The 15,000-nt window shown below is 37.8% G+C and overlaps 1 protein-coding gene across 1 annotated transcript; it reads right to left on the bottom strand.

The window, feature by feature from the left end:
* Window positions 1-964: 964 nt before the first annotated feature.
* LOC111222881 (caM kinase-like vesicle-associated protein) lies at window positions 965-14,379 on the bottom strand. The gene is made up of 11 exons (XM_022746777.1): window positions 14,198-14,379; window positions 5,661-5,800; window positions 5,425-5,556; window positions 4,747-4,821; window positions 4,451-4,589; window positions 4,189-4,309; window positions 3,975-4,050; window positions 3,731-3,867; window positions 3,404-3,482; window positions 3,207-3,294; window positions 965-2,514 (listed from the first exon to the last, which is right to left on the bottom strand). Exons 2-11 carry the CDS (start codon window positions 5,753-5,755, stop codon window positions 2,212-2,214), a joined length of 1,245 nt encoding a protein of 414 aa, XP_022602498.1. The 5' UTR covers window positions 5,756-5,800; window positions 14,198-14,379; the 3' UTR covers window positions 965-2,211.
* Between the last annotated feature and the right edge of the window lie 621 nt (window positions 14,380-15,000).

The following is a 15,000-nucleotide window of genomic DNA, read 5'->3' as shown; positions in this document are numbered from 1 at the left end:
CCATAAATGGAAGAGGTCAACAGGTCACTGTTTATTCAGGGTGGATAACCTAACCATTGCAATTTGAATCTCAACGTCATTTTTTGTCAAGTGAGTTTTACAGTGTAACACTGCTGGCACTCACTAACTAATGGAAAACATGACCACTACTCTGTTATAAATCCAAAACAGCATGTTTTATAAATCAGTTTTATTATTAAAAGAAATAAAACACTACCAAATAAAACACTCCAAGGAAAAAAAAAACAAAAACAAAGAATATATAGGTCTGCATCTCACATGTGCTTGTAAAACTGTGTTGCCCCACATTGGACAGTGCTGAAAAAAATTGGCCCACAGTTGAACCTAATTGCTGACCCCTGGCACTGGGATTCATGTCCTATCTTGCTAGGAGCCATAAAAAAGTAGTCTGCCCCAGGAGCCATAAAAATACCATCATATGCCCCATATTTCAGTTTTACTGTATATAAACAAATTTAAGTGGCCGAATTGCAAGAACTTAATTTGGGATTCATCAAACCACTATCTCTTTGATATGACATGAACCTGTATGATTGCAGTTTTTTGATTGGTTTATGCTCTCTAACAATGATACTGCATGGTAACTTTTACAATATTAATATTAAAATACAATACTATTCTAGTGGGAGTGCTGGCATTTCCTTCACCTTGCATGGTAACTCTGTTGAGCACTGAAATATCAAATATCTGTTGATCAATATTCGTTCTGAAAAATATAACCATTTTCTTTTTGAGATACAGAAAAAAGTGAGTAAGTAAAAGTATATAAATTTTATATACATTTTTAATATACAGTAGACATATATAGAAAATAATATATTCTCTAATGCAATTCTAAAAATGGTTGCTGGTGGAGGGGCTGGTCTTGTCAAATATTAAAAAACTCAGTGAGGGACAACTTGAGAAAAACATCACAATTTCAGCAGCATTAGTATTGCTCATTTTATTCATTCACAAGCGTTGTAGCAACCCATTAGCTCAGCTAAATGTTGCTAAATACACATGTAAATAAAAAAATACACATGTATACAATGCAAATATACATAGTGGTACAGTATATGGACTCAGCTCTAAACTCTGAATTTACTAATTACAAGTGACAACACAACATCAACGGCTAAAACATCACTCCACATAGAATGCTCTAAGTCTAGTTTTCTGTGTTTTAAATGAAATGTGAAGAGGACAGAACACAGGTATCAATACAGCAGCGTAAGACTAAACAGAGGAGCAAAGGAAAACAGCGAAAACATTTCAAAGAAGTCATTAAGCAATTATAATCAAGTTGTTTCTTTTGAAACATTTCAGTACATTACTGCAACAAATATTAAGGCACTTTAACTTAAAAATATGCTTTCTTGCTGCCTTAAAATTCTAAGTTGTCTGAAGTTGTACTGCACTGAAGATAAACCAGAAGATATCTTGTCAGGGTGTCAAGCTGAACCCATAAATTGTGATCTGTATCTGATTGTTACATTGTCTTTCACCAAAAAAGATTTTTTTCACAGACTGGCTTCAACATGACTCAAGTATCATCCAATTTTGAAGTTTTCAACATCGCTAAAATCACTTTCATTTTCATTTCTTTTTAATTATGAATTGTCTTATGATTCACTCAAGCTGTATTTCAATTTGAAGCATGGTTCCTAAAGAGTTAAATCAAATATACATGCTGTAAGTATTCTTTCATTTATTAATTAATTTAATTTATTTCTAGAAATAAACCTTGTGATGATCAACTTACTAAATCTTCCAACTCATAATTTTAAGTCACAAGACATGAACTCAGGATTGTAAATTCTGAAGCTGAAAACTAGCAATTTGTTGAAACAGACAAATACATCTATATACAATGAGCTGATGAATAAAGATGAGTTGATTTCACTAAATTACACTATGGGTTTTTGCAGTTCTTAGGGAAAAGGAAACAACAGAAGAGGTACTTTGCAACTAGCTTTAAAGGGACTTTTACATAAAGTAACAAGGGAGAATGGAGAACACTATTCGATAGACCAATCAGTACAGAAGGCAAAAAAAAAAAGATGAAGTGCATGGTGTTGTGAAATAATTCTGCAAACTGGGGGATAGTCAAACAGCATAGACATGGTATCATTGTGCCAAATTTATTGGCTGTACTGCACATGTGCTTGTTGGATGGATATGGGTCTTCTTCTTTTATTTGATCGATGCCTACTCTCCCTTTCTCTGTGGCAACATTTGGGGAACATCGCCGTTGCACCGTGCCTGAGGCTGCTCGTCCTGTCGGGCTGCACTGGGCGGGGCGAGCGCGGAGATGGCGGCAGTCTGTGTGCCAGGAGCCTTTTCACTAAGAGCAGCTTTTATGCTGGCTGCAACACTGTCGCCGCTTCCGGCTGGAAGAGCAGGAGCGCTGCCGGGTGTGTTGGGGTCAGCTGCGGACCCTGCAGTGAGACCGGAGTCACCCTGCTCAGACGCTCTGAGCCTCTTCATGAGGGTGGTCACTCTAACAGCTTTCTGTGGGTAATAAAAATCATGGTTAATGACATACAGCAAACTTTTCCAGTCGATCCTTCCTCCTTGAGATGTAATCAATACAGCAACAAAAAATATCAGGGTAAACGCTTGGAGGAAGGCCTCTGGCCAAAACGTCTTAACAATGATATTTGGATCAAAAATATAAAGCTGTACAGATTCTGACTGCTTTAACAACTAAATATATTTTTGATTTACATTTTACATTTGAGGTTGAGAAGCCAGGTTCTCTGTCTGGAGCACACACTTTCTGACTTTTTGGAAAAATTGCATACAAACAATATGATTTATATTATAAGCAGCAATTTAGTTATATGAATATGTTTTTGACATTGACATGAGAAGTTGATTGGGTTGGTAGGAACAATCCTAAAGCAGTGGAGAAAAATACAATTGTCACTGCACTTTAATTTGTTTTAATAGTTGTTTCTGGCAGTGAATGGAGTATGTCTATATTCATATTTATGCATTTTTAAATGGTGGTTATATCATAAAAAAACTCTCCATTTTATGGGCAGAGAATTGCAAATTCACAACATTTCAGTACAGTGCTAATAGAGGGAGATTGGGGTCGTGATCATGAATATAACATAATCAGTTTGTCTAATACACCTAACAAATAATGATATATGTGCAAAAATGTATTGATATATAAGTTATATGTGAAGTAATACCTTCCACTTGGCTTTGGCAAAGTTCTTTTCTATTTGTGCACAAACTCCATCCTTGATGTTCTTGTCTGAAGCTGCATTTCCAGAAATCCTAAGAGAAGGAGCAAGAGAACATTAGTTTCATTATCAACATTAATGGATTTGTGGTTCCTATACAACAAGGGCCATAACTCCATTTGTGCTGGTGGGACCATTTATACCATTCATGGGCAATAGCTTCCTGTGCAGTCAATCGCTGATCTTGATCCACTTCCATCAAAGATGCCACTAAGTTTTTGGCTGAAAAACATAAATAATAACAGTCTCAAATTAAATCGAAGGCAACTGGACTTGTATTTAAAATACAAGTCCAGTTGCCTTCGATTTAATTTGAGAGAGAGATAACTATGACCTGGACGAATGAGAACATTCACAGACATAAATAATAACAGCAATATCAGATCTTGATTACATTATCTTTGACATTTGTAGCACAACTACATTGATATACTTTACATTTTAATTCATTGATTGATTTTATCTCTTACCGGAATCTGAAATGTCATCCCAGTATGGTGAATCAAATTCATAGTCCCCTGACAAAATCTTTAGGAAAAGGTTCTTATCACGATTGTCAGAGTCATCTTCATCAGCATCATCATAGAAAGGAGGGTTCCCAGACAAACTATTGAGTTAGCAAAATAAGAACATGACATGTTTTGTCGAAAAACCGATCACTTAAATATACTTTAAAAATGTCATATTGGTGAGCACGTGACACATGGCACGTACAGTATATACATGATGACACCTATGGCCCAACAGTCCACAGGTCTTCCATATCTCTGCCTTCCAACCACCTCAGGAGCTGAGAGCAGAAACAAGCTTTAAGTATGTTGTAGCCTTAGACTAACAAATCAAGATTTGTTCCTAATGTATGATTATAAAACTATCAAATTAACCTAATTAAAAAAACTGATCTATAATCAGATGTTATGCTTCTTACCAAGATATTCTGGAGTCCCACATGGGTCCTTAATGAGTCCATTTTCCAGTTTTGCCAAATGAAAGTCACTGATAACAATTTTGGAGTGCTTCAGACGGTTAAAGTACACCAAGTTCTCCAGCTGTATAAGTAAACAGATAAAGGCTTATATAACTGGAAAATGTTTGATCTGAATGTACACTGTTTCATATTTATAAAGGGCAGTTATTGGCCCAAGGTGAAGTGCTGTTGTTTTTCACTAGGTGTCAGCAGTGTGATATACCTTCAGATTTCTGTGGACGATTTTCAGAGAGTGCAGGTAAGCTACAGCTTCCAACACCTGCCTCATAACATTGCTGGTGTCCCGCTCCGAGTAGTAGCCTTGATCTAAGATCCAGTCAAAGACCTCTCTGCCTGTGGCGCTGAAGAGATGGGACAGGCAAATAAAATGCATGTCACTTGTTGATGACAGAAATGTAAAACATTTTCAATAAAACATCAGCTTTATACAAGTTGAGGAAGTACAGTGCACACCCGTCTGAGCCAACTGTTCTCTCAAGTGCCTCGAATGATACTCACAGCTCCAGAAAAAGGAAGTATTCTTTCTTAGTTTCAAAAGCGTCAACCAGCTGCAGGATGTTATGATGTTTTACCCTTTGAAAAGCAGGAAAAGGGGAGAGAGAATGATGGGAGGGGGAGAAGGAGTGGACTTAAATGGTGTTAAAATGAACAACATATAGAGTGAATAAGTAGTACAATGTCATGCCAGACATTCAGTTAAAGTGATGATTTGACTTTTTTTTTTCACATCCTTTGAAAATTGCCAGTATAGCACCACAGTCTAATCCATCTGAGGGGGGAAGTTTTAAAACATGAGATTGGGCCCAGTTGCCACTTGCATACTGTAATTACAAATCATCATCATAATGCGTACTATCAGGATTTTCAATGCTTAATGATCAAATTACTTTATGATCTACTCAATTTTTGGCCATGAATGTTGATTATTATTATAATCACAATCAACAGAATGAAAACCATTAGAAGTTATCCTTTCATTTGCCGGCGGATCTGCAAATGTGACTAAACTGAAAGCAGTGATCAATTCCCCAACTCATGGTGTTACGTAATATGGCTCCTTCTGGGTGTTGGTGTTTGAGCTTCGCTTTGCCCTTGGCTCGACCTTAATAGAGAATTTTGCTGATCATTTGCTATTAGACTTTTCCTCTATAATGAGGTGCTTAAAACTTCACTTACATCTTTAAGATCATTATCTCATTCTTAGCAGCTTTCCTCACTTTCCTTCCGTCCTTTTTGTGGAACTTTTTACAGGTGTACATTTTCAAGGTGTTCCTATCCTTCGCCCGGAATATCTCACAAAACTCCTCTCTGTGAGAGAGACAGAAAAGGGAACATACATCACATTTTGACCATGAAGTTTTTAAAAGTATTTATACGCTTATTATACAGCATTAAAAAATAGATGTACTCACGATTTAACAATTTGTCCGAGGTCATATTTGTCAGTCACCTCTGAGGGATTGTTATAATCCTTCTTCTCCCCAAGTGTCAGACAACCAAATGGCATGGCAGCTTGTGCCCTAGCCAGGGAATGTTCGGCGAACAACACAACCTGTCGACAATATGCAACATGTTACATTGGTCCAAACAGCATCATTTTGATAGAGCACATGCATCTCCACAGTACAAAGTGGATCTGGAGCTGTAACCTGATTAATGAATGACATAAAACAATGTTATATTGTTGTACAAATTGCTGTACAAGTTGCTTTACAGAGAAATAAACTGTTTCATTAACGACGATAATATAAATGGAAGAAATTGCTGCACAGTGACGGCACTTAACACAAAATGAATGCCGTAAATCAATGCACACATTTGTAGGGAGCAGTTTCGAAACTTGATTAGTTCTTTTCCCCGAAAACCTTTTTGGTCATACATCGAGAGTAACTGAGCATAACTGATCTTGTGGGAGCAAATGATTTCAAATTACCACAAGGGCAACACAACATAAAAATGATATTTGCCATTAACATAGTCTTATTCACTGAACTCAGTCAGACTGCCAGACTTGTTTCTTTTCACTCTGCAGTGAGTCAGCTCTGTACTGCAGCAGCAGTAGAAGCATTATTCATCCGTGTGCATTTTTACAGTTGAGAATATTCAGATGGACTTGACCCTGTGCTGTAACTTCTGTCTCCTTTTTTAAATATTTTGAAAGGCTCTTGAAAGTTGACAGAGCTATTATCTCGTCAGCTGTGGAGAAACAAATGTGGAAGAGTTTTGTGTTTTCATTTCTGCCAGCAAGTTGGCTAAAGTCTGTTGTAATGCTGTTTCCAGACTAACTTGCAGCATTCACTCACACACATTTATATATAATCACACAATAGATGTTGTGATTAATAATACAGCTAGATGGCTATATAGCTTTCCTGGAACACAAGTGAAACAAGTGCGACAAGTTAACATTTCTTATTAATCCCTTGAGATGTAAACAGGTGTAAACAGTAATAGGCAAAAGCGCTGATGGCAGACATTCATATTGTCCAACCTGTGGCTTAAATAGAGGTCAAATCAAATACATGACCAGTCACTCTGCTGACCACTGCACCACAACCCCAGGAGAAATCACTGCACACAATGTAACATTTAAAACAGTAGACAACAAAAAGCCCAATAAATTAAATTCACCCACATGAAGTCCTTTCACACATCTCTATGCCAATTTCACAGCCTGGCTTCATAACCCTGCTGCTTTTTTTTTTTTTTAACATGAGAATTTCTAACACTGGAATCTAACACTGGGTAATTTGTTATTACATGATTTTTTTTTTCCTGAGCAACAAACATTTTGGTGTTGCAGTTTGTGTTGTTTTGAATTAAATGTCTGTTTAATGAATGTTTCTTTTTGTTGCAATTAACTGCAGAAGTGGAATCACATACTTACATAAATATATACAACTTTGAATCGGGGTGACGTGAATCTCGTCAGCTCCACAAAAGAACACTATACACGTCCACCACTAGCAGCTTAATTTTTTTACTGGTGACATAGGATGCTTGTATGGAAAACAGACTCAGTTGTTTTTTGGCAGGCCTCACAGTAGAAATGGCAGCCAGCGCAGAAGAGTGGGAGTGGAGAAACTCTGGCTGAGGTGCTGTCTGGAGCCTCAGTCAAGACCCTATCAGAGGCAGAGATTTCTCCCAGTTATAGCATCCAGTAAGATCTGTAGTACAACAAAGAATCTTATCAATATAAAACTTTGAATCTGAAGAATGTCCACGTTAAGATGGTGGTCCATGAATATGCTTTATTACTGCTGCCTTGCCTACAAGCAGATTATAAATCAAGAAAGAGCCCTTTATCTAAAGACAAGCTGTGTATAAAATGTGCTATTGTCCACAAGGGGACTCGTTACTCTGTGATCCAGTCCCCATAGATCTGTGTAGCTGATATGAAAAATATTACAAGATGTAAAATGGTTGGTTATTATACGTAAAAAGAGTCTGTTTCCACTAATGTCCTTCATTTAAGCCTCTTTTTGGCACTGATTTATTAGGTCTTATCTGTCTTTGATCCATATGCTGACATAGAAAAAATAACCCATGAAGTTTTTGATCCGTTTGAATACAGTCTTATACAGTGCTGAAGTAGATGTGCTCTGTGTTGCAGGTCTTCTTTAGTTCATGCTGTCCTGCAGACAGATGGTGGTTACATGACCTTTTGTTAACATGGGATATGTCAGTATGTCAGTGTCAGGGTGTCTGGCGGCCTAGTAGCACAGACACATTCATTTTTAATAATTTGATCTAATTTGATCTTTTATGCTTTGAATTTTAGTTCTATTCCTTGTTTTGTTGTTAAGCACTTTGTAACTTTGTTTTTCAAAGGTGCAATATAACAAAAAAATCTTATTGTTAATAATGATAATAATTCTTCTTCCCAGGTTTGATTTCAACTATTGACCTTTCTTGAATGTTATACCCTTCTCTAGCTCTACTATCTTCTGTCACTATATCAAATAAAGGCAAAAATGCAAAAATGCAAAAAAAAACAAAAAAACAAAACACAAAAAAACATATATAACATATATAAAGTATAGCCTCAAGTTCTTATAGGAGACATCATTTGACAGTTATAACCTTACATTTATGCCTAAATGCCAAACCAACACCAACTGTACGTGCTCCAACTTTATTAGGAGTGAAGGGTTGAAGCAAAAATAACAACAACACTCTGTTCAAGCGATTTTCTTACGCAAGTTTTGGTTGGTGCTCAAGGGTATGGGAATGTCATCTATTGGCAAGTGAAACAAAATAATACATAAATGTTGGAGATTACTGCAGGAGAGAAATTTGGTGCAAGACTAACCACCTGTTCACATAAGCGCAGCAACGGTAATAGATGAAAGGCGTCTCGTCACTCTAAGGAGCGGACCTGATGGCCCTACAGATTGTCACTGAAGGTAATGTTGTTTGGGTTAATGCATATTGTATACTGTATATTGTTTGGTTTATTGTTATTGTTTAGGTGACTGCAAAAGAAAGAGTTTGAAGAAGTGACTAGCCAGCGCTAGTCTGTGTATGGAAAGTTCCTTATGATAGGAAAGTGGCTCTGTCAATATCAGACAGATGCTGGATGATATAATGTTTAAGGTCACATAATATTGATTTTATTTGACATGTTAGGCTACAGTATAAGTATCATCTAGTTTTTCCAGACCTTCTCCTCTCTAATGTCTGCTGATGGTTCTGTAATTTGGATTTTTACATATGAGCTGAGCCAACAATATGTTAGTATTTTAATAACGCTGATTTATTAGCTACGCTACAGTATATGACTTTGCCAGCACAAATTACCGGCGTTTCTAAGTCACTATTACTTTATGTAGAGAAGCACCTGCCGCTCTCACACTAAGCCACACTTGCTTTAATCTTGCTAAAGTGCATATGGAGGCCAACTTCGAGTAGCCAAAGGGATCAAGCCTCTTCTATTCAGCCAGCATTTTTATATTTCAAGTACACACCAGATGATGATTCTACTTACGGCTGTGTTTTTCTCCCCAGAAATATACACAAGTAAAGAATATGTTTGCTTTGGGGTGAGTGAGAGGAGACAGAGAATTTCGACAACAACTCCAAACATGGAGCCCATCTCTTACTGCAGCATTCTAACCCAAACAACAACATATTTCAGTTCACCTTTTACCATTTTCCTGATCAAAACGCAGCAAACATTACATGGCCCTTCTTTGTCCTGAAGGGGGAGGACTGAGAGTTCACCATTAGTCTGGAGTATGAGGAGCACTTGTGTGATATACTTCAGCTAAATCACCTCCCTTGCATGAATCCAGCAAGAACAATACCCAGACTCGCCATTAGTGTTTTCTGGCTCTCACCTATAGGTTCACACAACTGCATACATGCCTCAATGCTTTGCAGTGATCCCCTTTAGACTTTTACCAGCACACAGATGATGTACACAAGCCACCAAACACGCATTTCCTTATTTCCTTTGTAGAATGTCTAAATGCTTTCATAATGTTTTTTTGCAATGCGTATTCAATCAGATTCACCATCAAATCCGTGGCCACTTTTGAAATGTGTCAAGTCACGGCATGGCCAGAGTCTCAAGCAAACAGTATTGCACTCTCATGCAAGATGAGCCTCTTTGGCGGTGTCTCATTCTGCTTCGATATAACCACACCACCAATAGCCACCAAGATAAACAACACCATGCATGCTTTAGGCAGAGTTAATGGGCGAGGCTGATGTGAGACCGTTTAAAGCAAACATTAGACCTCAAAATGAATCTTAGATCCTAACACCTGCTCTCGGAAGCTTGACTCACAGTGCACCAAACACTAAAGAGTAAGTATGACAAGTCAGACAGAATTTTGTGCGCACTTGTTTTTCCCCCTTTCAAGGCAATCTTGGCGATAAAAGGCTGTTCTCCTTCACCAGAAGAAGAAAAAGATAGAAGGCACTTGACTATTGCTGAATCAGAGGTCTTTTATCTCTGCCTTTTGAAAGATCTGAATGAAGTGTTCTTCATTAATGGGAATGTAAATGCTGTTTCGAATTCAGACTGACGCAGAGCCCGGCACTGAGAAAACTTCACTGGGGGATAATGACAAAGGCAGAGCTGTTGCATTTGATAAACAGATTTCAAATCCTTGTCCAATTAATTTTCCAGTAGCATAAAGTAGGTAAAAGTAAAACCACTTCAATTTAGATTCTTTTGTTTTCAAGTAACAACAGCCACAATATACAAATAAGCCCGAGAGTCATATTGATAAAATGAGCAACTCCATGTTTTCTTCAATATCTGAGTAATCTTTAAAATAATGACTTACTGTGTGGTTTAATGAAGAATTAATGAAGAAAATAAGGCTTTTGTTATTTTAGGAGTATTCATGGCTGAACAGATCAAAACACCACTGTGAGAGAGGAATTATATTCACAGCCACAGGCAGCAGGGTTCAAGTCTGTTGTTCAAGGCACTTCAGGATGTGTTTGTGTGACATTATTATTAGGGATGGAAACTAAATTACACACTGGATTACATTACCAACTGTTCTATGGTTAACCCCTCAAAAATACATGACAAATCATGACAGTTATATTATATCACATTATATTATATTATATTATAATTTGATATGAGGTACAAGATCATTATGATGGCCTAAAGGTCTAAAAGATTTGAGATTATGGACATAAATATCACTTTACACACAACTGAGAAATTATGTAAGTCTATCATTCTTTCATTCATTGATTCATTCATTCATTCATCTATGCACCTGTATGTATAAGTGTGATATCCTTGATAATATCTCAGACACCCACCACAGGTCTAATTTTGAAGAACGACAACAAAGGATGTGTGATGCATCTTCACACCATGTTCCAGCTGTTGTAGAACTACACTGACTAACCTGAGGGGAAATCCTGGCATTCAAAATGAAATGAGTTTAACTCCGTCACCTCTCAGACTCTGCAGGTTCAGCTTTAACACAAGTTGGAGATATGAGGCATCTTGGCATCATGGTTTAAACATGTTGATGTGATTTTTTAACAAAACTTTTTTATTTTATTTTATGCATTTTGGGACCATGTTCTGGCAGTTAAAAATGACAGTAATTGGTATAATGAGGTTCAAGTTCACAACTCAAGTCTGTCAGATTTAGATGTAAAATTTTCAACAGCAGTATTCCAGCTGTTGAAGGTTACACTGCCAGCCAAAGTGGAGCATTTTAACCAAAGCTAAAATATGTTTTAAATATCTCAGACACTCCTACTCCAACTTCCTGAAGGCTTGATGCATTTTGGCTTTGTGTTCTGGCATTCAGTAACATAGCGAGCAGACTAACATGGATGCTAAATTTAAATTTCACATGTTAAAAGCCAGAACTCATAACTGGGTGACATAAACATCTGAAGTGCAAGGTCACAAAAATTTAAGATTTTTATGTAATTATTAATCTAATGGCAAACTGATTTGAAGCTTTTCACACTAATCCTAATCCTCATAACTCATACACCTACTGAGTCATGCTGCCCAGTTGAGATGAAAATTGGATGATGCATTGTTACAGTTTGTTGTAGGTCCTCAGGCGGACTTTGTCAGCGTCTAATTGGAAGTGCTTAGTATGTAAATGTATATGTTTGTGTGTGTGTGTGTGTGTGTGTGTGCTTATGTATGGGAGGATATCTTCTGAGAAGAATTTGGGGGCACTGGGAAGCACAGTCCAGCTCAGTTTCAATTTCCTCTTAAATGACTGGATGAAGATGCAGCTTTAAGAGTAGAAATATGTTGTTGTTTTTTTTTCATTTTGCCACTGAGGTTTTTTTTAGTACCTTTTATAAACATGGCTACACACAAGGGACCTTTTTTTCAAATAAATATTTTTTTATGTTGCTATTTTGGAACTCAGGTTTGTCGGTCAAAATCATGTAAGACAGTGGCAGCAGGCCAGAGGGAGCCGTGGATTTGGCCACAGTCGAGCCTCTTCAAAGGGGAAGGCTTGGTGACAGGGGGCAGATGGTGGTGACGATGTCTCAGCCAAATTTTAAATCCTGTAATGCCTCATTTAAGATCTGAATGCCACCCGTGCTAGCTGTGAGCACAAAGACAACTTTTACACCTTCAGTTTTCGGGGACATCATATCAGAAAAACAAACAGAGGGGTAAAGAAAAATCTGTCCTTTTCCCCAACAACTCGTCCAGAGAGGTGAAGACGAAAATTGATGAGCATGAGTCGGTCCCCTTTTGTGCTTGGCTCTGTTATGCATTGAGTCAACCATTCATCTCTTCTTCAAGCATCACTGGCTCATCTGACCAGTTTCTTCTGATGTTGTTTTGTTGCCATGGTTACCAAGTGCTCCAGTATGCACCATGGTACTGTCTGTACAGAAAAGCTCTCTGCGTACTCATCGACATTACCGCCCAAGACCACAGCCACTTCATGTGACTGGAACTCCATTTGCTGATCTTGAATCCAGAGTTTACCGATGAGAATCCACCAGAATATTGTTCGAACTAATCATAATAAAAAATTATTAAGTTAATATTCATTTTACCACCTTTATCTGAAAACAGTGTGGGTCCCAGTCATCTGACAGCTACTTTAACTTAATTAACCATAGCTGAATGCCCAGTCAAACACACACCACGACACAGGTAACACATTCATTGCAGCATGAAGCCCGTTACATAAACGAAAGGCTTTAACTTTGTTTAAATAAATCTTTTAAACATTCGATTCACTGATGACTTTTTCACTGTTTCTCAGAACAAGCCATCTAAACATCTACATCTGTAAAAAAAAAAAAAAAAAAAAAAAAAAAAATTCATGCAGAAACATACTGTATATCTGGGTTTCTATCTCCATGTATTTTTCACATATTTTACTCTATAAAGCTTAGATTTTGTTTCATTTTTAAATGTCAGCCACTCATACTGTAAATGATATTAATCCAATTGTATCATGTTGTGTCTATAAACATTCTACAAAGTGCTTCTGCTCTTAGTTTGCTCCTACACAAGATCCCTTATCATCCACCACCATACAAGTCTATTCTTAACTGGCTGTGCAGCCAGGGCTTCCCAAACTTTTTCTGTGCACATGCAGTTTACATATGTAGGCTGCTCTTGTGATGCCACTGGTTTGATCAGAAACAAATTTCCACAATTGCTGAAATGGCATCTACTCCACCATCCTTGCAAGGAGGTCAGTGGACACCTGTATGGTTTATTCAGTGGAGGACAAGCTCCTTGCACAAGCACTTTCTCCTTGTGGGGTATATGAAGTAGCGGTTTGAGCATTAGCAACTAAGTGGGTATTGCAATCACAGACTCGTTGGGTGTGAAATGATGACAAATAATGACAAGGAGGCAGGGACACCGCGAGACTGTGAGACTGTGAAAATGTGAATTCAAGAAGTGCTGCAGTCTGAGTGCAACAAGAGCACGCCTTATGTAAATCAGAAGCGCAGTTTGAGCCTCTGTGAACTATACATTATAAAGCTTATATGTGACTGAACTTGCTGAGCTTCCCATAATGAGAAGAAGTGTCAAAAAATAAATTAATAAATCAATTACAAAAAGGTTTCACCCGATTATAGACTGGAAATTTACTGACAACCTCACTGCTCAAGCAGCTTAGACAGTTTAAACAGGCTGTACCTACAGTATTTGCGCATCACCACTGCTTGGACTGATGTTGCAGCTGAACAAATCGCATGAAAACTATCCTGCAGGTTTCTGAAATCACGCGCGAGCATTGTCTGATAATCCCAACAAAATGTGTGATTGACGCAAAAGTTTTTTGTTTTTTTTCGAGACAAATACTGTGTCTTGTGTTTTAGTGTGATAGTCTGGTCAAAGAGGACAGTCACTGAATGATAAATCTCGGAGAACATTCCTCAACATTCTTCACTTCTCGCGTTTCTGACAGCAGTGGTTTGCAATATTAGGACGGTAAGACAAACTGCGCTCACTTACCTTCAGTGAAGTAAAAGGGTGATGATCAATAATCCAATCCCCTGCCTTTATATTGGAATATGTCACTTTTTTTTCTCTTTGGATGATTCCACAGATTATTTTGCTTTTTACAGCCAGCGCGCGCTGTCAGAGAGCCTTAAGATCCTCGAGCATTTCCAACAAGTCTGCCTGTTCACGGGAGTATTACGTGAACGTGTGATGGTAACAGCGGGCTATGATGCAGGAAGGAGGGGAAAGTGTGTGTGTGTGTGTGTGTGTGTGTGTGTGTGTGTGTGTGTGTGTGTGTGTGTGTGTGCGCGCGCGCGCGTGTGAGATGCAAAGTGTACGACTGTTTGTGCGTATTTGTAAGTGCATCTGTGCAGCAAATGTTTTGATAACAGTTGCCATCATTTTGAAGACTTTTAACAGTGATGCTCAGCTGGAGACTGCTCGTCAGCTGTTCTGCACTAAGAGGAAGAAGCACGGTCAAAAGATTTTATTCTTTTTCCAAAGTCCTTCCGGAAGTTGTCAACACATCTAAATCTCCCATCTCTCCCAAAAACAACTTATTCCCTGCACACTCACAGTCTCCATCTCTGATCTCATAGAGAAGTTTTTTTTTGTTTGTTTATTGTGTGTTTTTTTGTTTGTTTGTTTTTGCATCTGTTGCAGTGATTGATTTGAAAATATGGGCAGCATTTCCTTACCTTTTATTTAATGAGAGTGAGAGAGAGGCAGGCACACACACCTAATTATTATAGGCCTACATATTCATAACAAAAGTTGAATCACAAAAGATGAAAAGACGCAATATTATTAAACTG

This window comes from Seriola dumerili, unplaced genomic scaffold (assembly GCF_002260705.1).
Source record: "Seriola dumerili isolate Sdu_G_001 unplaced genomic scaffold, Sdu_1.0 BDQW01000109.1, whole genome shotgun sequence".
In the NCBI taxonomy this organism is placed as follows: Eukaryota; Metazoa; Chordata; class Actinopteri; order Carangiformes; family Carangidae; genus Seriola; species Seriola dumerili.
This window is presented reverse-complemented; position numbering and strand designations above follow the sequence as displayed.

Coding starts and splice junctions, on each gene's coding strand:
- LOC111222881 (XM_022746777.1), bottom strand. CDS start 5,755: ATGCCATTTGGTTGTCTGACACTTGGGGAGAAGAAGGATTATAACAAT. Junction 3,483..3,730: donor GGATGACATTTCAGATTCCG/GTAAGAGATAAA, acceptor TATGTTTTTCAG/CCAAAAACTTAGTGGCATCT. Junction 2,515..3,206: donor TTGCCAAAGCCAAGTGGAAG/GTATTACTTCAC, acceptor TATTACCCACAG/AAAGCTGTTAGAGTGACCAC.